Source organism: Jaculus jaculus, chromosome 11 (assembly GCF_020740685.1).
Source record: "Jaculus jaculus isolate mJacJac1 chromosome 11, mJacJac1.mat.Y.cur, whole genome shotgun sequence".
Classification (NCBI taxonomy): Eukaryota; Metazoa; Chordata; class Mammalia; order Rodentia; family Dipodidae; genus Jaculus; species Jaculus jaculus.
The window spans coordinates 26,243,879-26,268,895 of record NC_059112.1 but is presented as its reverse complement, the minus strand read 5'-3'; the positions used below and the strand labels follow the sequence as shown (position 1 = coordinate 26,268,895).

The 25,017-nt window shown below is 47.2% G+C and overlaps 1 protein-coding gene across 5 annotated transcripts in view; it reads left to right on the top strand.

Moving 5' to 3' along the window:
- The first annotated feature begins 2,079 nt into the window (after positions 1-2,079).
- Klf3 (Kruppel like factor 3) overlaps positions 2,080-25,017 on the top strand; it is a 40,601-nt gene continuing 17,663 nt past the window's right edge. The window contains exons 1-2 of one of the 5 annotated variants that reach the window (XM_004658656.2): positions 2,080-2,213; positions 20,971-21,072. In XM_004658656.2, coding sequence (XP_004658713.1) covers positions 21,016-21,072 — 57 coding nt within the window. In that variant the 5' untranslated portion in view covers positions 2,080-2,213; positions 20,971-21,015. Of the gene's footprint in view, positions 2,214-2,655; positions 2,675-2,874; positions 2,929-3,102; positions 3,122-13,767; positions 13,893-20,970; positions 21,073-25,017 lie in introns of those variants that run through there. The other 4 variants (XM_045161670.1, XM_045161669.1, XM_045161671.1 and 1 more) reach the window with 4 other exon arrangements.

Here is a 25,017-nt window from a genome sequence, read left to right as displayed (position 1 = left end):
GCGGAAGGTCCTGGCGTGCCCATTCTCTCTCTCAAATAAATAAATAATGTTATTTTAAAAAAAAAAAAGAATGAATGGGGGGACCAGCATGATGGCCTATGAACCCGGTTCATTTTGGGTATCCCCCACATGGTCCTTAGTGTACGTGTTATTATCATTATTATTTTCTTTTTTATTCGAGGTAGGGTCTCACTCTGGCCCAGGCTGACCTGGCACTCACTATGTATTCTTAGGGTGGCCTCGAACTCACAGCGATCCTCCTGCCTCTGCCTACCGAGTACTGGGATTAAAGGTGTGCGCCACCACGGCCGGCAGGTACGTGCATTATTGACAATAGGCAATTTCACTGCTTGAGGTTACCTGGTAGTATTTTTACAATGTTGTGCAGTTGCATGAAGGGGCTAGCAATATACGTCTCATGTTGTAAAATGTGCCGTGCCCAGATGCGGCATCAGAGAAACAGCGAACTTCAAGGGCCTTTAAAAATGTCTTGAAGCAGTAACTAGTTATATATAGACTGAAGCAGGGTTGTTTAAAACAAAACAATAACAAAAAAAAAAAAAAGACACAGAAGTAAGACAATTGAACCAATTTGTCCTTTGTTCTTTTTATTGCGTTCCTGATTACAAACTCAAAAAGGCATTTTAAACTCTAGCACCAAGCTAGCTCAAGCTTTCGTCCCAAGGGCCTGGTTTGGATCCAAGGCGGGTTTTTTTGTTTTGTTTTGTTTTTTGCATCCCTTTTCGCTCGCGCTCTCCCTGGGAAGCAAAGCGAAATGCAAGGTCGCGGGGTCGAGCCCAACTGGTCCCGAATCTGACCGAAGTTTGTCAAGTTTTCCGGGGCCGGCGGGGCTGAGCCTTCCCGCAGCAGTGGTTGGTAGGCCGGGCCTGGGGGGGGGGCGGGCGGGATTGCAAGCCTGCAGGGGGGTGCGCCAGGCTTTCCAAGAACAGTCCCCGCGGGCAGGAGGCGCCACCCGCTGGACCACCCCGCGGGACGACTCAGCGGGGATGTAGCAGTGGGTAGAGGAGGGCCACCCGGCGCCCCGGGACACAAAGAAAAGAGCGCCTTGGGAGGTCAGGAGTTCGAAGCCATCCCCATCCTTTCCCCACGCCATCCTCTCCGGCTGCCCGTCCATCCTCCGGGGATCCCATTCACCCGCTCCTCCACCCTGGGTGTCTTGCGCTGGCAAGACGAGGTGGCTCCGGGGACCCAGCCCTTCCTTCCTTCCCGCCGGAGCCGGCTGATGGCTCCCTGGGCCGCCCGGGGTCCCCTTCCTTCTCCTCCTCCTCCCCACTCTGCACCGTCCCGGCTCGCCCGGCCGGCTGCGTGTTTTGGAAGGCAGCGCAGCGGGCTGCAGCCGAGCGACGCCCGGAGCAGAGCGGAGCGGAGCGAGGGCAGCGCCGCCCTTCCTTCCCCTCCCTGCCGCCGGGGGTTCGGGCGGCGGCGGCGGCGAGGCGAGGCGAGGCGAGCGAGGCGGGGCGCGCGGGCTCCGGGGCGGAGGGCCGGGGCGTGGCGCGGAGGTGGAACCGCGCACGCACGCCCAGCCCTGGGGCCTGCTCCGCGCAGCGCCACCGCCGCCGCCGCCACCATCACCTCCACCGCCTCCTCCTACTCCTCCTCCCTCGCGGGACAGGTCGGGCCGGCGGGGCGGCGCCGGGGCTCCGGGGAATAATGAGTGTCTGTCAAGCCGTCCCCGGGTGACTGGGCGGGGACGGGGCGGAGGCGGCGGGGGAAGGGCGCGCAGGGCGGGGTGCGTGTTTGCGCCGGGTGACTCGGCCGACCCCTCCGGCGGCTTGCCTCCACCCAAGTGGGTGGGTGGGGATCCGCCCAGCCCGGGCGGGCGGCCGCGGCGGCTCCCTCTCCTCTCCCTCTCTCTCTCTCTCCTCTCCTCTCCTCTCCCCTCCCTGACCCTCCCATCCTAGGTCCCAGCCTCTACTTACCCCGCCAGCCCCGGGGAGGCTCGCGGCAGAGCGAGCGGCGCCGGCGTCATGTGACTGCCTCCGAGTTGGTGCCAGGAGCCAGAGCGGAGCGGAGCCGAGGCCGCGCCGAGCCCGAGCGCAGCGCAGCGCAGCGCAGCGCGCGCCTGTCCCCGGCCGCCGGCCCCGGAGCGCTGCTGACATTACCGCTCGCACGCAGGAGGACCGTGGACAACCCTCGCCGCGGCGGGGATCCGGTCCTTTCTTTGCCCTCGGCAGCGCTTAGCACCGTGCAAAGTAAGTCCAAATCTCCCCCTCACCTTTTTCTTTTCTTTTCTTTTTTTTCACCTCCCTCCTTCTCGCCGGGGCTCCTATGCGCCCTCTCCTTATTTGCCTTGTCTGGTTTCATGTGTGTTTCTCTCTTTTTTTTTTTCTCCCCCCCCCCTCTTCCCGGAGAAAGAGGTGCATGGAATGGTAGTGGGAGGGGGGGAGAGTGCGGTGGGTTCCCTTGCAGCCGGAGATGGAGGGGGTTAGGGGGGGAGACAGAGGGAAGTGAGGATGGGGGGGGCTCGCGGCTCCAAAGTGTGGGATGGACGAGATGCGGTTCGGATCTGCGGTGTGTGTGTGGGGGGGTCACCTGTGTGGTTTTCCGCACCCCCCTCCATGTGTCCGCACACCCGTTGGCCCCTCCAAAGCCCTGGCCACCCTCGGGGCTCTCTCCGCGTGTGGCAAGGCGGCGTTGCAAGGAAGGAGAAAAGGTAGCGCCGAGGCCGCGGGTTCCTGCTCCTCCTCCCCCCAACTCCTGCCCCCCTCCCCGGGCTCCCGGGCTCCCGCGTCCTTCCCTCCCCGCCCTTCCTCCCTCCCTCGGCCCCGCGCCCCCCCTTCCTCCTCCGCCGCCGCCGCCCGGGCGCGCGGCTGCTCGCCCTGCTCTGCAAACTTGGAGCCAGTCTCTCTCCGGGGCCTCCGGCAAGAAAACTTGGTTGCCATGGGTGGGACTGCAGGAGCATCCTAGGTTGGGTCCTAGAGCTTAACCCAGGGCGTTTGGCTCCTTGGGGCATGGTGGTGGTGGGGAACAACCGTCCTGGTTTTGGAGAGTCCTCCTAGGGGACCCCGAGAGAACCTGCCGCAGTGCCTGAAGCTGGGATTGCAGCGTGGCTGGAGAGCGTCTTTGGCCACTGTCCTGCAGTCCTAGGGGTCCGAGCCGGGTGCGTACCGGAGGACTGTTGTATGGACCCAGGACCCATGGCTTTGGGAGCTACCTAACATTTCCGAGTGGCTATCTTGGGAGATGGCAGATAAGACCTGTGATTGTCGTGTCCATTTCTTTGGCGGATAACTGAGAGAGTTCTGCTTTTAAATTTCATTGCAATATACAATACTAATAAGCAAATATAAATGAGTTGTGTTTAATGGTTTACCCGGCATTTCTCCAACAAAGTTTACAAGCAATCGAGAATCTTTTTCTTTTTTCTTCTTTTTTTTTTTTTTTGGCTAAGAATTTTTTTCCACTAATACTACCTAAGACCCTTTAAATGTATTGATTAGTCTCACAAGAGTCTGGTGTATGGGGAAAAGAATGAAGTAGTATTCTGAATTCATTTAAATTTAATATCTGGTTGTGAAACTAGAATTAAGTGAGGCACAGGCCAGTTACTGATAATGAGTGTTTTATGTACGAATTTGAAGGTTCTTTTGTTGTTGTTTTGTTTTTGGTTTTTTTCGAGGTAGGGTCTTGCTCTAACCCAGGCTGACCTGGAATTCACTGTGTAGACTCAGGGTGGCCTCGAACTCACAGCGATCCACTTCCCTTTGCCTCCCAAATGCTGGGATTAAAGGCGTGCGCCACCACGCCTGGCTTGAGGACGCTTTTATAAGGAACTTATGTTTGTATGCTAAGTCGCCTCCTCTCAGGACAATCTTGTTGGGGGGGGGGGGGGCTATCTAACAAACATATCCAGAATTTTGCAAGTTAGTATTCTTTAAAATAAAGACTACTTAAAGTAATTTCCTTGGCTTGAACGTGTGTTAGTTAACCTTCAGCTGTTAATAGCAATCTGAAATTAGATATTTGATTAACTGAAACCCCCTAGAAAAACCACTTTCTCATCCTTGGGGTTTGCTGCAGAACTATTCCGAGGAAAACAGACTAATGTACCCTGGTTGGGGTCCTGAACATGCACTGTGGAGAACATTCAGCTGGTGTAAGAATTAGAAATCTGAGAATAACAAAGAAAAGTAGCTCTTAGATCCCTAACCCTTGTGCCTTGTAAAAAACAGCATCGCTTTGGAAGAAGCTATTGTTTTATTCACTGCAAAGTTTCTAAATTAAAACCCAATCTTGTTGCTATGGGCACAGTGATGCTTCCCCCTCCCCCCTTCCTTTTTTTTTTTTTTTCCTTAAACCTGTACTTCTGTCTCCACACCACCAAATCCTTAAATCTCTGATCATGGAAATCTGAGTTGGAGCATCTTGACTAAAAAGTAAAGAAAAATAATGGGGATGGGACTTGAACTGGATTGTACTACTTTAAAAATACCTAAAAGAGAATAGACATCCATCATAACAGGGGGCCCAGTAAAAACTGATGATGTCTTCCACAATTTTGGAATAAGTGAAATGTCGGGGACAGAAGCACCCAGAGGTGCATTTCAGTAGGTGTGAGCCGTTCCACAGCTGTTCATTGCTGCCTGGGGAAAAAGGCAGAATTTCAGGAGGAGGCTAGATGAGTGTCTTAGTTTGTGTCTTAGAATGTAGCCAGGTAGGGAGGGTTTAAATAATTGGTCCAATTCAAATTCTGTAGGGGTAAGCCTATTGTAACCTTACCTTGATTCTTCTGCCTGATCTCGGGGAGAGAGGGCTGGGTCATAATCTTAACCCCAGCCTAGAATTTAGTCTGGGTTGGGACCAGGCAGAAAAGGGACAAAAGGAATCTCGGAGCCAAGCTGGCCTTCATGTAAAAGGTCTTTGCAGCTTGCATAGGATAAAAATCACACTTGCACCTAGGATGTTTACTGTGTGTGGCAGCTCCTGTTTGTAAATAGGGCAGGTCCCCTGTATCAAGCTGGTGTTATTATTCACACCCATAGAACAAACACCTTCCACCCCCCTGTTGTTGTCTTAAAAAACTCCAGCTGCTCATGAATATAGGGTCAGGGAGGGCCGGCTAAATGTTTCTCTGTGCTTTCTCTCCAGCACAGCCAGCAGAGCTGTTTCCTGTTCTTTGTTTCAAGGCTGGGGTTTGCGTCATACATTCCAAGTGGCATATGTGTGTGCTCTTTCCTGTTTCAGGCTGTTTTCTGGTCGATCAGTAGCCTGGACCAGGCCATGGTCCCTGCCCCTAAACTCTGTATCTCCACCCTGGGAGTTACCATGTCTCTTACCCGATGATTGCTTAAGATGCCTGCCTTATGTCATAATGAGAAGTCAGTTAACCTTTTTACATCCACCCTTTGCTCAGCTGTTTTATATGGGCAAATCAATACACTTTACCTTTTAGAAAAAATGTCTTCGTTCTTGGAGTGTGATTTTTTTTTTTTTTGAGGAATTTGTGGGCATATTGGCCAAGGCATCTAAAAGGAAGGTTTTGTTGTTTGTAATTCTGAAGGTGGGTAGTGTTTGGTTTAAGATAGGTATTTTATTTTATTTTTTTTTGCCCTGAAGCTGTCAGTTTTGGATCTGGATTAACACCTTACAGGGGAAGATCTAGTCTTTCTGAAAGATATGGCCCACTCTTATGCACATAAACTTCCCTTTGCCCAAGGCAGGCTCTTAGATTTAGATAGACAGCAGTCTTGGCCCACCTGAGTTAAGTTGGAAGTGTCTGCTTGTGTTTCAAGAGAAATCTTTAAAGTGTTAAAGCAAAGCATGGCATATTGAAAAAAAAAATTCCAGGATTATTTCTTTTTAAGGACAAAGATTAAAATAGAATATTTTTTTAAAGGACAGACAGAGTCTACTGTATCCTAGATTTGCTTTTTTTTTTTTTTCAAGCCATTTTAAGAATAAACAGCCCAAGGAAAAGAAGAACTAGTGACACATTTCTCTTAATGATAGTTTGGAAAAACTTATTCTTGCATTTTGAAAATAGGACGACGCCATTCTTTTTCAGTGACGAATTTTTCATACTACCAGTTTTCTAGTATTTTTGATTGTGAGTTTAGTTAGCCCATTTCTGAGTGCAGCCTACTGTAACAAGCTCTTTTTTCTCTTGGCTCTCCAGAAACTCAATTTTAAAGAAATGATTGGGGGAAGAAAACTTTGGCAAGTATCCTTTTAAAACTGATTGGGGGATTTCCTTTGCAATCTAAAGAAATGATATACAGTTTTCCTTAATAGAATTAATTTGAAAAGATACCTGAAGTCCAAATTATGATAATAGAACCTTGGTTTTAAATATCCTATCCTACAGGACATGGTGGCTCATGCCTTTAATCCCAGCATTAGGGAGGTAGAGGTAGGATAATAGTTCGAGACCACCCTAAGACTACAGAGAATTCCCAGGTCAGCCTGGGCTACCGCGAGACCCTCCCTTGAAAAACCAAAAAAGTTTAAAACCATGGTAGAAAGTTGATTCAAATAGTTACTGACACCTTCCTTGAAAAATAATGGGTGTCCTAGAAAGTTCCAGTAAGTTTATTTTTTCTTTCTTCCTCAGGTAAAGCAACTTAAGTTGACTTTTGGAGCAAGAGACCTTTAAACTGAAGTTTATAAGTAATCCAAGTTAAAGCAGGTTTTTGAAATGTAGTTCTAAGGTTGGTAGCAAGTCAACTGGGTTTTGTATAGTCTATATGTGGTTTCCCCCAAATCATTCTTTCTGCTTTGGTGGGGAAAAGGACTCATTTAATAGGATTGATTCGGTGACAGCATATTCTGTCCTGCAGTTTAACTGCTATCTTCATAATTGAAGGGAATTGATTTAACTACAGTTATGAAAACGTGGGAATAATAGTTTCATCTCTTGACCATCTCCTTAACTCATTATGCCTAGTTTAATATATTATCTCCATCTCCCTTTAGATACTTGCCTGCCTTGGTAACATCTCCAAATCTACACTTTAAAAAATATTATTATTATTTTTGACAGAGAAAGAGGGAGGAGAGAATGGGCGCACGAGGGCCTCCAGCCACTGCAAACGAACTCCAGATGCGTGCGCCCCCTTGTGCATCTGACTAATGTGGGTCCTGGGGAATCCAACCTGGGTCCTTTGGCTTTGCAGGCAAACACCTTAACCGCTAAGCCGTACCTCCAGCCCACAAATCCACACCTTTTTGATAGAAAAATCAGCCTTCCTAGACAGTATTTCTTCTCCTTGTATCGATTTGCACTCCAGTGTGTTTGTCAGGGTCTCTTGCCTCTGTAAACAGTACAGATGCATACAGCCTTTTTTTTTTTTTTTTTTTTTTTTTTTGGTTTTTCGAGGTAGGGTCTCACTAGGGTCCAGGCTGACCTGGAATTAACTCTGTAGTCTCAGGGTGGCCTTGAACGCACCGTGATTCTCCTACCTCTGCCTCCCGAGTGCTGGGGTTAAAGGCGTGCGCCACCACGCCCGGCTTTTTTTTTTTTTTTTAACCTGGATTATGTAGGTGGTTTGGGAATCGAATCTCGGGCTGTCAGAGTTTGCACTGAGCCATCTCCCCAACTCCCTCTTTGCTTCGTATTTAAGGAAAAACACATCGATTTAAGTGACCTGGTCTTCTAACTACTAGAAATCACATTGTCTGAAAACTGGGCATCTCTCTCAATGCCTTGTTTTCACCCGTTCCAGCTTTGTGGGGGGGGGGGGGCAGGAGTGAGGGATCCGTGAATTCTTAAAATCGTTGATACCTAGTAGAGGTGCTTTTCGGAGTGAGTTGGAAGAGGATTGTGATGGCGTTTGTCATCTTCAGGCCTGGTCAGACCCTGCTTCTCATCCTAAGCACTCATGCTAGAGCTCAGAGACAGGAAACCAGACAGCAGTCTGCCCTGATAGGAGGGAGCATTGTCTGAAGGAGGTAGCCCTGTTCCCCTCACCCCAAACTCTTTCCTTGAAATTTAGCAGTCTAGAAGAGACACAGTGTGGACAGAACTTAACAAATGTGAAGCAGAACTTAAAAGTGTTTTCTACCAAGGGGAGGTGAGGTATATATATACCTTTTTTATTTAAAAAACTTTTTGTTCATTTTTATTTATTTAAGAATGACAGAGATAGAGAGAGAGGCAGATAGAGAGAATGGGTGTGCCAGGGCCTCCAGCCACTGCAAATAAACTCCAGACACATACGCCCCCTTGTGCATCTGGCTAACTTGGATCCTGGGGAATCAAGCCTCGAACCGGGGTCCTTAGGCTTCACAGGCAAGTGCTTAACTGCTAAGCCATCTCTCCAGCCCTGTATATACCTTTTAACTGCCCCTATCCAGAGTCTGCAATGTGACTGTCTTCCATGGAGCCTTAAGGACATGATCTGTGTATGTAGTAAAAGTTCTTCAGGAAAACTTGCTCCTAGATGTTCTTGCAGCTCATTCCATTGTTATCTGCAGGCTGAATAGCATTATCGTTTCCCCGGCTAATTTTTGGGGTGCGCGGGGGGGGGGGGTGCTGGAGATAGAAGCAAAGGTAGCAAGCAGTGAGCGGGTTGCCTGGCCTTCCAGCTCATGCAGTGGGTCTAGCTTTCTCAGAGGGAGCCAGCCACCTTTCTGAGAGAGCTTTCTGGAACTTTGCATACTCTTGGTGTATATCTAGGTTTCTAGTCTCTGGAGGACAGTTTGGGGATCATGTCAGAGTTAGTCTTAGCCCAGAGATCAGTGGATCCTAGCACCAATCTAGACAGGAAAGATGGAGTGGTGATTGTAGTCAGTGTCATTTTAGCCTTTGGTCCAGTGTCTCATTCCATGAGTCTCCTAACTGCTGTCCACTCTTCCCTTCCACCCCTCAGGTAGGGTCTCCCTCTGGTCCAGGCTGACCTGGAAGCTCAACTCTATAGTCTCAGGCTGGCCTCAAACTCAGTAATCCTCCTACCTCTGACTCCCTGGCCCTGGGATTAAAGGCGTGCGCCACCGCAGGTTTTGTCCTCTCTTTATTTGTGTTTGCACTTTAAACCCTGGTGCTGCCTTCTATGCAAAAGTGACTTTATTCTTCCCCACCTCCACCCCCAGGTAGAGTCTCACTAGCCCAGGCTGACCTGGAACTCACTCTGTAGTCCTAGGCAGGCCTCAGATATAACAGCAATTCTCTTCCGTCTGCCTGAGTGGGGATTAAAGACTGAGCGCTGGGATTAAAGGCATGCGCCACCACGCCCAGTTTTCTTTCTATTTTTTTTTTTTTAAATCTTGGTTTCCAAAACAACTTTCATTGGCAAAATGAAGTTCCTCATCAATGCATACTTCTCCAGACATGGTAGTTTTTGTCTCCCAACCTTCTATAATTTGGTTTGTGTTTGAGGTAGGATCTCCCTCTAGCCCAGGCTGACCTGGAACTCACTACATAGTCTCAGGCTGGCCTCGGAACTCAGCGATCCTCTTACTTTTGCCTCCTAAATGCTGGGGTCAAAGGCGTGCGCCACCATGCGCTCAGCTTCTGTACCTTTTCTTTTTATATATATATAATTTATTTATTTATTTATTTATTTATTTAAGAGCGACAGACAGAGAGAAGAGGCGCACCAGGGCCTCCAGCCACTGCAAACGAACTCCAGATGCATGCGCCCCCTTGTGCGTCTGGCTAATGTGGGTCCTAGGGAAACGAGCCTCGAACCAGGGTCCTTAGGCTTCACAGGCAAGCGCTTAACCGCTAAGCCACCTCTCCAGGCGCTCCATACCTTTTCACATTTACATTTTAGATTTCTCAGGCCTGCCCTCTGTCCCCAGACCCATGTTCCATGTGGGGCGCCTGATGCACATTTATCCCAGGGCTCTTCTCATCCTTCATTTTATCCTCCCATGTGAGAAGTATCTTTTGACATGCATTCATTTATTCATCTTACAAACCCTTAGTGAGCACCTGCTCATTAGAGCTAATCTCATGTTACGAGCAGTCATTATTCTTGAGTTATGCCACAGGATGGAGTAGGTCTGCAGTGACCTAACCCGAAAAGGCATTTTTGAAATCTTAATTGCCATTGGCACCTCCTTCCCATGGCACTGCTCACCATGGGCCAGCGTGCACACCGCCACACCCACTGTGCCGGGGAACGACCACAGGGTAAGACAGTGTCACCCAAAAGTGGGGCACGCGAATGCACTTTAGTTACTGGCTGCAACTCCAGCCAGCTCCCCGAATTTGGGCGACTCACTTCACCTCCGTTTCTCCATTTCCTCATATCTAAAATGGGGACCCGGGTCTGACCCCTCCACCTTTGTACAGTTACTACGAGGATTTCCGTATTTACTTGGATCAAGCTGCCAATTTTTCTCGGCAGTTTTGCGGACCAATTGCAGGTGCCCTGGCGAGGAAAAATAACCTAATTTAGGGGCCCTCAGATGTGCCTTTTGATCTCGTATCCTGGCCTGCTCAGAAAGGGAGGTGGCAAAAGCTGCTGGGGCCAGTTGGGAGGAGTTTAAATCACTGTTGTTGGCTACTGTAAGACTGTCCCCTGCAGCAGATGTAACTATCCCACTATTATTGGAGCAACACCCTCTGCTGAGGTGGTAGAGTGCCAAGGCCACCAGCCTTGAAGTCCAACAATGGCCTAGCCATCCGTTCAAATCTTGATCTTGGCAGTTTTTTTTTTTTAATTAAATTTTTTTTTTTTTTTTTTTTTTTTTTTTTGGTTTTTCGAGGTAGGATCTCACTCTGGTCTAGGCTGACCTGGAATTCACCTTGTAGTCTCATGGTGGCCTCGAAATCATGGTGATCCTCTTACCTCTGCCTCCCGATTGCTGGGATTAAAGGCATACGCCACCATGCCCGGCTTTAAAAATGTTTTTAAAAATTATTTACTTATTTGAGAGAGAGAATGGGCGCGCCAGAGTCTTCAATGGCTGCAAATGAACTCAGATGCATGCGCCACCTTATGCGTCTGGCTTATGTGGGTCCTGGGGAACTGAACCTGTGTCCTTTGGCTTTGCAGGCCAGCACCTTAACCACTAAGCAACCCCTCCAGCCCTTAGCAGTTTTTTTTTTTTTTAACCTTGTTCAGTGTTTTCATCCCGCAAGTGAGAAGGTCATGCCCGCCTCAGTGGCATTAAGTGACAAGGTCCATGTAAAGACCAGCATCTGTCACAAGGTTGATGGTGGTGAGCCCTGGGTTTCTCTCTTGGCCAACAGAAGTATTTGTTTTGTACTTGATGGTCTGGACATGTCTTGAACTTCCAGCAAGACTGTCTCTGTTTCCCAAATGCTGGGAATATAGGCAGGAGCTGCCACAACACTAGGCAGAGTATCCATATATGTATAAATTTATTTACAAGCAGAGAGAGAGAGAAGGAGCACTCCAGGGGTCTAGCCGCTGCAATCTCCAGATGCGCACGTCACTTTGTGCATCTGGTTTTACATGGTTACTGGGGCCAAAACCACTGAGCAAACATTTCAGTCTCCAGAATGTCTTTTTTTTTTTTTTTTTTTTTTTTGCTTAAGGGCACTCACTCACGAGTCTAAGGTAGGAGGATCACTGAGTTTCAAACCTCCCTTTGTGCCTTGAATTCCAGGTCAGCCTGTGCCAGAGCGAGACCCTACCTCCAGCAAGTCCTGTGTGTCCCCTGCACCCTCCTTCCCCTAAAATTGCTTCTTCCTCTCCCTTCTTTTTCCTCCTCTTATTTTATTTTTGATTATTAAAACAGTAGAGCCCTCGACCCTGACCCTGTTTAGAAGACCTTGCCGGGTGGATAATAAAATTAAAGAAAATGATTTGAGGATGGATCTTGGTAAGGACTGGAGATTCAGGTTAGGGGCGGGAACTTTTTTTAAGGAAGTTTTGTTCATTAGATTTCCTGGAGGGCTAGGCCCTCCCCTGCACTTGTTTAGGGGGTATTTGAAGTGCTTCCAGAAAGATACTCAAGACTGGGTCTCTTTAAGTCAAAAAGTTAAAAAAAAGTTTTTTTGGCCTGTTCTTGTTGTTTGCAGGCTGGGTCAGTTGGTTTCGTTTCTGGAGTCTAACCAACACCATTAGGTCTCCTTTGGGGAGTGGGCAGGAAGCCCCCTAGGTTAGGTGGGGGGTTAGGCAGCTGCCTTGGCTTCCTGTGCCCCCACTTTGCTGGAGGACCACTCACCTTTGGGGAGATGAAAAGGCCCAGTATATCCAGGTAGAAATAGATGGGGGGGGGGGGTTACCAGGGTACAGTCAGCTGGCTCCATGGCTTGGGGAGGGCCTTGAGCCCTTCTTTGAAGAATTAGGATTTAGATAAGCCGGAAGGGGAGGAAGGGGAGGGGGCATTCCACACGGTTGCCCAGCATCAGGGCCAAAAATGAACAAAAGCTTCTGGCTGGGGAGGGGGGAGACATGGCCCTTCCAGCATGAAGGGACTCTTGTAGAGCAGAGCTGATGGTCAGTAAGGGAGTGGCCCCAAACCCACCCTGCCAGACCCAGGGCTCTCCTTCAAGGACTGCGTGCAGCTTGCCAGGGACTAGAAAATTAAGTAGCAAGGGGGTTGGGCTGAGTCAAGGCCTGGAGTTTGGGGCTCTGGCCCCCATGGCAGTATATAGGAAGGAAAAGAGGCGAGGCTGGATTCACAGGTGACCTTAGGTTTCCAAGGTGAAAGACCAGAAAAATGAAGCAAAAGGGGGAGGTACTCTCTCCCAGGCTGGAGCAAAGAAGAGGGGGAGTTTCTGGGCCATGCCAACCTGAGCTGCTTCTAACTTAACTGTTCCGTAGTTTCATCTTATTTATTTTATTTTTCCGGTTTACTTTTGAAGGGAAAAAAGGGCAGCTTTGGGGTGCACTGTGCTTTCTGAGGTAGACATTCAGTGGAGACTCTAGGCAGAGGGAAGCCACCATCACCCCTGACAGTTCTTCCTGATGATTTTTAAGGTTCCAGCCATCCTAGCTCAGGCCAGAATTTCCAGGAATTAACTGCAACCCAGAGGCTGATGGGTCGGCCATCATCACTCCCAGTCTCCCACTCCCTGAAGGGTGGGGCCCCCTGGGTGGAGGCCCTGCCGGGTGGAGTGGGGTGGGTCTTCAGTGATAGGGAGGGCACCTCTGCCAGCCGGGCAGATGAGAGGCCATGCCCTTCTAGATTTGATTATATAACCCTCTCAGCGGAGGACTGCCTGTGAGGGCTTAGGCAAGGCCTCAGGAGTTGTGTACACAGAAGGATTAGACATTGTGGGTATTTTTTTCATTTATGTTGGGATGTTTGTCCATTTTTTTTTTTAACAAATGGAGGACAACACCTGAGAACTAATCCATCACCTGTTACCCCTGCCCCTCCCCTCGGATTTACCATAAAGATCCAATAAAATAAAATAAAGAGTTTGAACAGAAAATGGGGGGAGGGAATTGCTAGAGAGCGCTAAGGATAAAAACAAGTATGTAACCCTAGTAGGGAAAATGGCTGCTAACCAGGTGCCCTTGAATTTGAGGGTTGACCTGAAGGGAGAGCATGTGTGGTTTGGGTTTTCCGAGCCCCTGCCCTCAGCTCCGAGGTGGGTCCGGTGAAGTGGGGGGGGGGGGATTCTGTTGGGCTGTTGTTACCTTTGCACCTGTCGTTATTTACATGCAAAATCAATTGCTTCACTTGGTCTTTCCGAAGTACAGGGTGTGGGCAGAGTCTTATCTGAAGCCATGTCCTGTTTGGACTAGTTAGACTGGCCCTGGCAACTGTCCATGGGGTGGAGCAGATGGGTGGAGGCAGGAAAGTAAAATTGGGTGGCTTGTTCGCAGAGAGAGGAGAAGAGGGCGGACTGTTGGCTCACTGGGTCATTCTGTTTCATCTGAGACGAAATAATTAACTTCTCTCCCATTTGCAAAGCACACGGTTCATGCAAAATAATTTATGAAGGGCAGAGAGTCGGAACAATTCCGTGGAGTTATCCTTTCCAAGGCATACTAGGAGTCTGGAAGGTAGGTGAAAAAAAAAAAAAAAGTCCCTGGGTGGTGTGAAAACGCGACTCCCTTCCAGGTAGGTGCCAGCTTGCTGAGCTCCCCTTCTCGAAGCCTCCAGCTTGCCCAGAGTGTTTTCCGTGTGTGTGTGTGTGTGTGTGTGTGTGTGTGTGTGTGTGTGTGTGTGTTGGAGGGGGTGACAGTTATTAAATAGTACTCAACCCATTGTGAGCCTTCTCGAGAGTCTGGGTAAAGAAGTGAGAAGTGGAGAGAGAAGTTTCTCAGGAAAGGAAGCTTAGCCTGCCTGATGTTCTTCCTGGCCAAGAAGCACACCCACTCACCCACCTTCTGATTTCCCTCCCTAAAGTTCCTGGGGGAGCTAAGGGTGGGGGGAAAGTGACCTGCCTTCTCTTTTCAAAAAATCCAAACATTTGGGAGAATGAAAGGGATACTTACTTACTCGCCTGTTGCCTGTACCTGGCTTAAGTTCCGTTTTGGGGGTAGCAGGTGACCCGGGAACCATAGGGGCAGGCTGGGCTGGGGATGGGGTGGGCTTGTGACGCCAGAAAGCCTTGTGACAGTGAATTTAAAAAGGGAAGAAGAATGTCAGGCGGGTCTTCCTCTGTCTTCAACAAAGGCAGAAAACTTGGCTTCGCGTTTTCCCTTTCTCCCCCGCCCCCCACAAAGGAGGCTGTGCTCCAGGCTCTCCCCGAGCAGCTGCACCAGCCATGTCTGTAATCAGTGCAGAATACAGTTTTGCATTTTTTTTTCTCAGAATCGCATCTACAGTCAGTATGGCTCCTATGTTTTAACAGCGACATTATATTGATAAAGAGAAGCAGCGCACAGTCGAAGGGATATCCTTTAAAAAGGGAAAATTCAGTTTTATGTGTTACCAGGGAGTGACATAGTTGATCCTGTTTGGAAAATTATTTTGGCAATGTTGATATTCCTGGTTTTTTTTTTTTATTTTTTTTTTACTTTTAAGCACTTCAACAACTTAAAAGGCTTTTTTTCTTTTTAAAGTTTTGCCTAGATCCTCTATTAAATGCTGTTTTCTTCTGGAATTGCTTCGTTTAACCTTAAAATTTGTTAGCTTAATAGAATAAAGATATAAATGAGTTTATGGTCAGAGAATATTAGGAAAAGTAGTATTGAGGCCTCCTCATCTGTGTGATGCCCACACAGGTGGTCCATAGAGTTCCTCAGCTTGGTTAAAACTCAAGTCAGGTTTAAAGACCCTGAGGTTGGCCAGCTGCATCTAGTGCCCGCCTCCTAGGCTCCAATACCTGTTTTAGTGCGCCACCTACCGGCTGTACTTAAAATCACTGCCAGTGCTATGTAATGGGTTTTCTACAGCTTTTGTGGCTTATTTAGCATTCTATTAAAATTGATGGTAGCCAGGCGTGGTGGCACACGCCTTTCTTTAATCCCAGCACTTGGGAGGCAGAGGTGGGAGAATCCCCGTGAGTTCAAGGCCACCCTGAGACTACATAGTGAATTCCAGGTCAGCCTGAGCTAGAGTGAGACCCTACCTCTAAAAACAAACAAAAACAGTGATAGTAATAATACCACCAGAGCACAGAGCTGCCCCTGCCTAACAGAGATCACCAACTTTAGGAACCCCAATTCTTACAAGACTTAAGTTACTGTTCAGTTATTTAGGAGGTACTGGTTCTGCATTCATTCTTTCCCCAGTCTTATGTTGTTGCTATTTTTAAAAATAAAATTTATTTATTTATTTATTTGCAAGCAGAAAGAGAGAGAGGGAATGAATATGGGCATACCAGTGCCTCCAGCCGCTACTAATGAACTCAAGACGCATGTGCCCCTTATGCATCTGGCTTATGTGGGTCCTGGGAGATTGAACCTGGGTCCTTTGGCTTCGTAGGCACATGCCTTAACTGCTGAGCCATCTCTCCAGCCCTGTTGTTGCTATTTTTAATTCCAGCAGTGAGGATTGAACTCTTGAATTAGTTTATGCTAGGACATTCTTTTTATTGTTGTTTGATTTGAGGTAAGGTCTCACTCTAGCCCAGGCTGATCTGAAATTCACTACATCGTCTCAGGCTGGCCTCAGACTCACATGGATCCTTCTACCTCTGCCTCCCTAGTGCTGGGGCTAAGACATGTGCCAACACCCCAGACTTTAACCAGGCCTTGTATTTCCATTGTAACCTCTGAGCTCACTTGTCAGCATAGCTTTCAGGGTTTTCAGGTTTAAGAGTGTCCTGAGCATATTAGCATGAATTGGCTCCTAGTTTTACCTAGGTTAATTCAAAGGGATTGCACCCAAAGAGACCTATGGCATGTTAGATCACATTCTACCATGAGTTACATCACCAACCCAATCAGATGGCTTGCAGATGGGTACTGACTTGGTGAAACTCTTGATTTTGTTTGTTTGTTTATTTGCTTGCTTGTTTTTCGAGATAGGGCCTCACTCTTAATTCAGTAGCTCAGGCTGACCTGGAATTCACTATGTAGTCTCAGCAGGGTGGTCTTGAACTCATTGGCAATCCTCCTACCTCTGCCTCCCAAGTTCTGGGATTAAAGGTGTGTGCCACCACGCCCGGCTTTTGGGTGTGATTTTTTTTTTTTTTTTTTTGAGAGAGGTTCTGTTGTGCGGAAACTCAGGCTGGCCACAAACACATGGCAATCTTCCTGACTCAACCCCTCTCCCAGGTGCTAGGATTTGAGGTGTGTACCACCGTGCCTTGGCTTGTTAACAGTTTGGGGTGTATCACTGCAGACATTCATCTTGTCACTGAAAGTATAATCATGAAAGTCATTTTAGAGTCTACCAAATTGAGAGCAGAGTGCTGTTAGACATGTGGATGGATGAGAAATCTGGCTCCCTTGACTTGTTTCATGAGACATAGTCTCATAGTTTCACAAGGTGGCATCTTAATAATCCTTCATGTAATAGCAGAAGGAGTTATATAATGACAAAACATCCACTTCGCCATGCCTATAGACCCAGCACTTGGGAAGTAGAGGCAGGAGGATTGCTGCAAGTTTGAAGCCAGCCTGGTGTGGGTAGTGAATTTCATGCTAGTCAGGGCAATGTGGGGAAACCGGGTAGAGGGATAGATTTCTTCTGCAGTTTAATGACTCTGAGGTATAGTTTTGAATCAACAAGCTAGCTTTTATAATTCTTTTGTAACTTAGGTTTAGTTAGGAGCAATGTTTTCTATTAGGCTTTGATTCTTTGGTAATATCCTGCAAAGCACCAACTTTCTTGAAGTTAGAGACAATTAAGAACTCTAGTGAGTGGCTTAAATGTCTTAAAATGATCAAAGATGTAGTCATTGCCATTGGGCATTAACGTCATGAAAAGCTGTAGGAGCTGAAAGGAGGAGTTAGAACTTGGATCCGAAGGAACTCCACACCCTTCGTTTTAATTTATTTTTATTTGCTGCTGCAAGTTCTGATAGTCCACTCTGATAGCCCTTGCGTGGGGATGTTGGCCCAGCACATGTTATCCACAGTACATGCCCCCGTATGAATCCATAGTTAGTAGGTGCAGACCACTGTTAAAACTCATTTTTTTTTTTTTTTTTGAGGTAGGGTCTCATTCTAGTCTAGACTAACCTAGAAATCACTCTGTAGTCTCAGGGTGGCCTTGAACTCACAGCAATCCTCCTACCTCTTCCTCTCGAGTGCTGGTATTAAAGGTGTGCGCCACCACACCCAGCCACTGTCAACTTTCTATTGTGACATCTATCATACATACATACAGACAATATACTATGATCATTTCCCCCCTAACTTTTTTTGGGGGGGTTGAGGTAGGCTTTCACTCTAGCTCAGGCTGACCTGGAATTCGCTATGTAGTCTCAGGATAGCCTTGAACTCACCACGATCCCCCTACCTCTGCCTCCCAAGTGTTGGGATTAAAGGGTGTGCCACTACACCTGGCTTCCCCCTAACTTTTCCAACAGGATCTCATGTAGCCCAGGCTGGCCTCAAACCCAGTTCTTCTGTTTCCACTTCTCAAGTGCCGGGAGTACAGATATGTACGTAGACCACCGCATTTTGCTGCGCTGTTAGCTCTCCAACTAAATTCAGCCTGAGTGTTATTGATGAGTGAGGGGGTGTCTGGGTACTGACAGTCAAATACTGGTGGTATTCTAGAATTTGAAACCAACAGGCCAGGTGTGGTGGCGCATTCCTTGAATCCCAGCATTTGGGAGGCAGAGGTAGATAGGAGCATTGCCATGAGTTCAAGGCCACCCTGAGACTACATAGTGAATTCCAGTGAAACCCTACCTCAAAAAAAAACAAAAACAAAAATAGAACCAATAAATCCAGCTGTATCTATGTATGTATGTACATATGTATGCTCGTATGACCGATCCAGAAACTGTGTGTGTTGAGATCAATAATTTGGAGGGCAGATTTGTTTTTCTTGGTTTTTTAAAGTCTCCTTTAGAAGTGTGGGGAGTAGAGAAGCAGATGGGGTCTGCATTGTACCTGACAGTATTGTTGCCCATGACCAGGCTAGATTGTATTCTTTTGCTTGGTCAACATCAGGCTACCATCTATGTACCTGGGATTTTTCATCCAGATAAATATGTCTGTGCTGTCTATAGGCTGGGTACATTGGTGGGAGGCTAACTGCGAGGGGTCTGCTAAGTTCTGTAACCATATCCACGTTAGTAGACGACCTCATCTTGTTTATGGTCCCCTGTGGGTGGGGACAATTCTGATGTCAGCAAGAGACCTCGCCTTTCTTGTGTTGTGGTCTGGCGTGGCTCATGGACAGCGGTTCTCAGAGCCACGACTGACCACGCAGCTGTTGGGCTGGGACTGGTTAATAATAGATCCCGAGACAAAGGGGTTTTCATCCTTTCTTCTGAAATCATCCATTTTTTTCACTGGCTGGTGGTTTACTCTCGCCGGGGCACAGAAAAGAATAGGAATGCCACGGATTTGAACAGCCACGTGTTCAAGTGGTACATGTAGAAGGTGACGCGTCCTGCAGTGTAGGAAAATGTAATTATGAAATTGGCCTTATGTCTGTTATAGAATGCTATCAGGGAACGCTCAGGAGGCTCCCCTGAGGCGAGAGAACCACTGGGTATTAATTACTTGCATAATTGTATGTGGAGAGGCCTTAGCCTAATCTGGGAAATACACCTTCAGGATTCCTGTCATGGTGCCCATGGAGGTGAGGAAGTATTGAAATCTAGAAAACATCCAGATCCTGGAACTTTGGCCCTCTCCCCACCCCCGTTTTTTGTTCTTTTTTTGTTTCTTAGTTTGTTTTTCAAGAGAGGGTCTTGCTCTCTAGTCCCAGGCTGGCCTCAAAACAGTGATCCTGTCTCCCTAGCTGGGAGTAAAGGCGTGTGCCACCATGCCCAGCATCTTTGGGTTTTGAGACAGGGTCTCGCAGTATAGCCCAGGTGAGTCTGGAACGGGCATCGGCCAACACATGGAGCTCACTGGGTTGTTTTTTCCGGTAGAAGTCAGTATGGACCATGTTCACTTCCTCATAGCCAGAGTGATCTGTAAAACCTCAGGTGGCGTTCTGGGGAGCTGGGCAGCCAGACAGGGACAGATGAAGACAGCCATTTTTTCTTTGCATTTAGGTTAGTATCCAAATGCATAAAAAGCAAGCTTGTGTATGACACACCTGGGAATGGATGAATTGGGAGACAATGCTGAAGACCTCAGTAGACATTTCTCAAAAGAAATGTAAATGGTAACTAATGATGAGAAAGACTCAACTTCAATAATTGAGTCAATTCCAAATTTTGATTTTTCAAAAATATTATTTATTTCTTTGCAAGCAGAGAGAGAGAGGACAGACAGACAGACAGACAGACAGAATGGGCCACCGCAAACGAACTCCAGACTCATGCGCCACTTTGTGCACCGGGCTTTACGTGGGTAACGGGGGATCAGACTTGGGTCAATATGCTTCGCAGGCAAGTGTCTTAACCGCCAAGCCATCTCTTTCCAGCCCTCAGAATTTTATTAAAAAGGGATTATTTGTCTTTCTGAGACCCGACAAAATGTTTTGGAAATACACGGGCAAGATTTTTGCACAAGAATTTTGTCCTTCAGAAAATGCAGCTTGTGACTTACAGGACAGGGAGGATTAATGCTGCTTGTACTGGCGAGCATTTGCAAACAGTCTGGGAAGGGCTATGTTAACCGCGTCTGCTCACACACAAGGTCGGTTTGCTGGTGTAGAGCCATGCCATCAACCATACAAGCAAGCTGCATTGCAGGTACTGATTAGAATGTGTGCTGTGGGCTGGAGAGATGGCTTAGCATTTAATGCACGTGTCTGTAAAGCCTAAGGACCCAGGTTTAATTCCCCAGTACCCATGTAAACCAGATGCACAAGGTGGAGTATGCATCTGGAGTTGGTCTGCAGTGACTAGAGGTCCAGGTGCACCCCATTCTCTCTCTCTCGTCTCTGGCTCTTTCTGTCTAAATAATTTTAAAAAAATAACAAGAATGTGTGCTGAGTTTGCATTTACAGAGGATTTGCAAGGGTAAAATCAAGTAGTAATGATGGTTGGCTCTAGGCTTCTTGTTTTTTGTTCTGATTTTTCTCTGATGAACATAAGCCCGACATGAAAGGTGTTGAACAGTCTTGTGCAAAGTGAACTGTGTTGAGCTGCGTGGCGATACTACTTACCAACACAGGGTTTTCTGCCAGAAGGGTTGTTACACATACTGATCCAGAAATGTCGGGGTCTGTGTAGTTCAGTTTGAAATGCTGATTGGCTCTCCTTTGGTCCTGACCATGGTGTCTGGTTTTAATTATATGAAATGGCATCATACATATAGGTAAGGGGAACGATTCAGGGGTGAGGGGCAAAAGGACTAAAGGGAAAAAAGCAGAGAACGATGTTTTTTTTTTTTATTTTCGAGGTAGGGTCTCGCTATAGCCCATGCTGCCCTGGAATTCACTCTGTAGTCTCAGGGTGGCCTCGATCTCCAGGGCGATCCTCCTACCTCTGCCTCCTGAGTTGCTGGGATTAAAGGCGTGCTCCACCATGCCTGGCAAGAAGTTTTATTTTGGCTTCTTTATATCTAAGGTGACTTTAGGATTAAACAGACACCTTGTTTTGTTTTTCAGGCCTAACACCAGAACCAGAACACCCTAGAAGGTTTAACTAAAAGAATGCTCATGTTTGACCCAGTCCCTGTCAAGCAAGAGGCCATGGACCCCATCTCAGTGGTAAGTTTTCCAAGGCTGACTGTATCTCCATATTTAAAGTGATGACATTATTGCGTGTTGTGGTGTTTTTCTAAAGTGATCCACGTGACATACGGCGTTTCCCAAAGTCCCCAGAAGTAAATGAGGCGTGACTATGCATCCTTAATAAACGGGCTCTGAGCTCCACGCAAGATAGGATCAGGAGCTGGGTGTGGTGGCGCACGCCTTTATCCCAGCACTCAGGAGGCAGAGGTAGGAGGATCACAGTGAGTTCGAGGCCACCCTAAGACTACAGAGTGAATTCTATGTTGGCCTGAGCCACAGTGAGACCCTACCTTGAAAAACAAACAAACAAACAAAAAGATAGGATCAGCTTAGACATAGGCCTTGGGCAGATCAGTCTCATGGCAGAAGTAAGGTTCACAAACACTCCTCAACCACTTTGTCTATGAAAAATATACTAAGCATCAAATAGGCCGGCTATGGTGGCACACACCTTTAATCCCAGAACTCCCGAGGCATAGGTAGGTGGATCGTCATGAGTTCAAGGCCACCCGGAGACTACTACATAATGAATCCCAGCCTGGGCAACAGTGAGCTCCTACCTTGAAAAAACCAAAAATAATACTACTAAAGTGATTGGCTTAAAACCGACTCACAGAAGAATTGCCACGTGGGGCCGTGGCTCTGTGGGGGATGACAGAGGAGAAGCTGGTCAGAGGAAGAAGATGGCAGTGAGGACAGAGTCAGGTTCCACTTGGGAGAGGATGTGGCTGGGTGGGAATTCATGGTGCTTTTCAATGCCTCAGTGCTAAGCCAGCCCCTGACCATGCAGTTAGGCCACCAGGGACTTGTACCATGCAGCTGTGACCTGGATGACAAAGGACTTCGAAGCAGGAGCACTTTAGACTTAAGGGGATCTGGCTTGGTGAATGGTGACTAACAAGGCAATGCTCCCAGCCTGTCTTGCTCTTTTCTTCCCCGGGCTTGCCTGGAAAATATTCACAAAGGGGAAAAAAAAAAAAACAAACTTGGCCCAAGTTGTGTGTCTGAAGGTTGGGAATGACACGCTTGCAAAATTAGATCATCCTTATGTAGTGTCGGTGGGAGTTGCTGCCAGAAATGCTTATACAAGACACGGGGGTCACGGCGAGGCCTCTGGAACTCAAGTTGTTGTGAATGTTTCCAAGCTAGTTAAGTGTTTGCCATTGTCTGTAAGGAAGAGTGAAGTCAGAACATCTTTAAGGAAATACCACATTCCAGAATGATCGCTGGATAACGTGGTTGTCACATATCAGAGTATAATTGAGCAATAAGAGTTCAGTTTGTTTTTGATGTTTTTATTACACTGAGTTTTTTTAATTTTGTTTTTTCCAGTTAGGATCTCCCTCTAGCCAAGGCTGACCTGCAATTTGCTATGTAGTTTCAGGCTGGCCTCTAACTCCCAGAGATCCTCCTACCCCTCTCTGCCTCCGGAGGGCTGGGATTAAAGGCATGCACCACCACGCCCAGCATATTTTTATTAATGAGAATGAGAAAATGGGTGCGTCAGGGGCTCTTGCCATTGCAAAAGACCAAACGCACTTTAGCATCTGGGTATTGGGGAATTGAGCCAGTAGACTTTATGCAAGCAGGTTCCTTTATGTCAGTCTCTGACCTGCACATATGAACATATGTACATATGAACACACACAGACACACACACACATACACACACTTAAAAAAATGAAAAATTTTCAAGATTTTCAGCAGCTCCTTTCCCTACAATTGTCTGGTCACCTTGCAGGAAAATTAAGATAAAAAATATCCCCAGGGCTGAAGAGATGGCTTAGCAGTTAAGCGCTTGCCTGTGAAGCCTAAGGACCCTGGTTCGAGGCTCAATTCTCCAGGACCCAGGTTAGCCAGATGCACAAGGGGGCGCACGTGTCTGGAGTTCGTTTGCAGGGGCTGGAGGCCCTGGCGCCCATTCTCTCTCTCCCTTCCCCCCCCTTACTCTGTCACTCTCAAATAAAATAAATTTTAAAAATACCAAAAAAACAACAAAAAATAATATCCTCAATAATTATGTTCTTGAAATGTGTCTCGGTTTTAGTACTGGAGAACCTAATTTTATAAATGATCCAGAAACATCAGTGCTTCATTGTTTTCTTTCTTTCTTTCTTTCCTTTTTTTTTTTTTTTGGTCCCCCGAGGTGGGGTCTCACTCTAGCTCAGGCTGACCTGGAATTCACTATGTAGTCTCAGGATGGCCTCGAACTCATGGCGATCCTCCTATCTCTGCCTCCTGAGTGCTGGGATTAAAGGCGTGCTCCACCACACCCAGCTCCATTCATATATGTGTAATTTTTTTAATGAAGCATTTTATTTTAATTTATTTGTTCATTTGACAGAGAAAGGGGGGGAGAGAGAATGGGCGCACCAGGGCCTCCAGCCACCGAAACAAACTCCAGACATGTGCGTCCCCTTGTGTATCTGGCTAACGTGGGTCCTGGGGAATCGAACCTGGATCCTTTGGTTTTGCTTAATCACTAAGCCATCCCTCCAGCCCCAACGCTTCAGTTCACTCATTGGCGAACCAACAGCGTTTTAATCAAGCCTGAAAATTTTCAGTCTAAACTGAAGCCCCATTATGAAGTTGGTATGAAATAATTAACTGCAAAGAAAAAGCACTTAGCTGGAAATAGGAAATAAAACTAACTGGAAGTAACTGCTGAACTTACAGTGTTGTGACTTGTATTTACACATTGACATGTTAAGTTAAAATAATTTCATTTTGTAATAATTTTTTTATACAATTAACAGTTCTTTTCTCCTTTACATGCTTCACATGACACTTGCAGAATTTAATTATGTTCACCAAATCTTAATCCTTGCAATGAAAGGGTGGGTTTCTTTTATATCCCCTCTGGTGACTTAAATATTTGCTTAATGGGGTCTGACATTGAAATAAAGAGCTTCACTTTCCACTTCTAGATTTGTTTTCATTTTCCCAACCCTGACAGGAAGAGCGCCCTCAGTCAGTTCTTTTTCATCCAGTCGTTCCTCTTCAAGAGTATGCAGGAAACATGAAGACAACGCAGGGCATTTTACATTTGTTTTAGCTTTTGAGACAGCGTCTTTGTGTCTTTTTTTTTTTCCCCCGAGGTAGGATCTCACTCTGGCCCAGGCTGACCTGGTATTCACTTTATAATCTCAGGGTAGCCTCGAACTCATGGCAATCCTCCTACCTCTGCCTCCCGAGTGCTGGGATTAAAGGTGTGCGCCACCATGCCCGGCTTGGTCTTTGTGGCTTACACTGACCTCAAACTCATGGCAAGTCTCCTTATTTCAACTGCCCTCTGAGGGCTTAGATACATGTATGTACCACTATGCATGGCTTGTATCATCTTTATAATTTATTTATTTTGGCGTTTTTTGAGGTAGGGTCTCACTCTAGCCCAGGCTAGAATTCGCTATGTAGTCTCAGGGTGGCCTTGAACTCCTCCTACCTTTGGAGGGCTGGGTGTGGGCCACAGGTCCTTGTATGATCTCTAAAAGAGAAAATCCTGTCAAAAAGCCTTTTATGATAACAGTTGTCTGTTCCTCACCCTCTAAAACCTCTGACAGTCTTACTGGACATTCCATCATAGCTTAGAAAAAGTGAAGAAGTGTCCTTTCTCCCAAGAAAAGTCCTTGGCCCCATTAAAACCTGTAAGGCTGATAGATAGATGGACCTGGGTCTTTGCTACTTCCTGTCTGCTCAGTGTTGTTAGAATCATCAGCAGTGCCCTGAGCCTGTGGCCTTCAAAGTTGCAGACTGCGTAATAGTGCATGGGTAAAGTATACATGGCAGGTTGGGAAGCTAGCTCAGTGGTTAAAGGCCCTTGCTTGCAAAGCCTGTCAGCCTGGGTTCAGTTCCCCAGTATCTACAGAAGGCCAGATGCACAAAGTAGTGCATGTGTCTGTAATTCATGTGTAGTGACAAGAG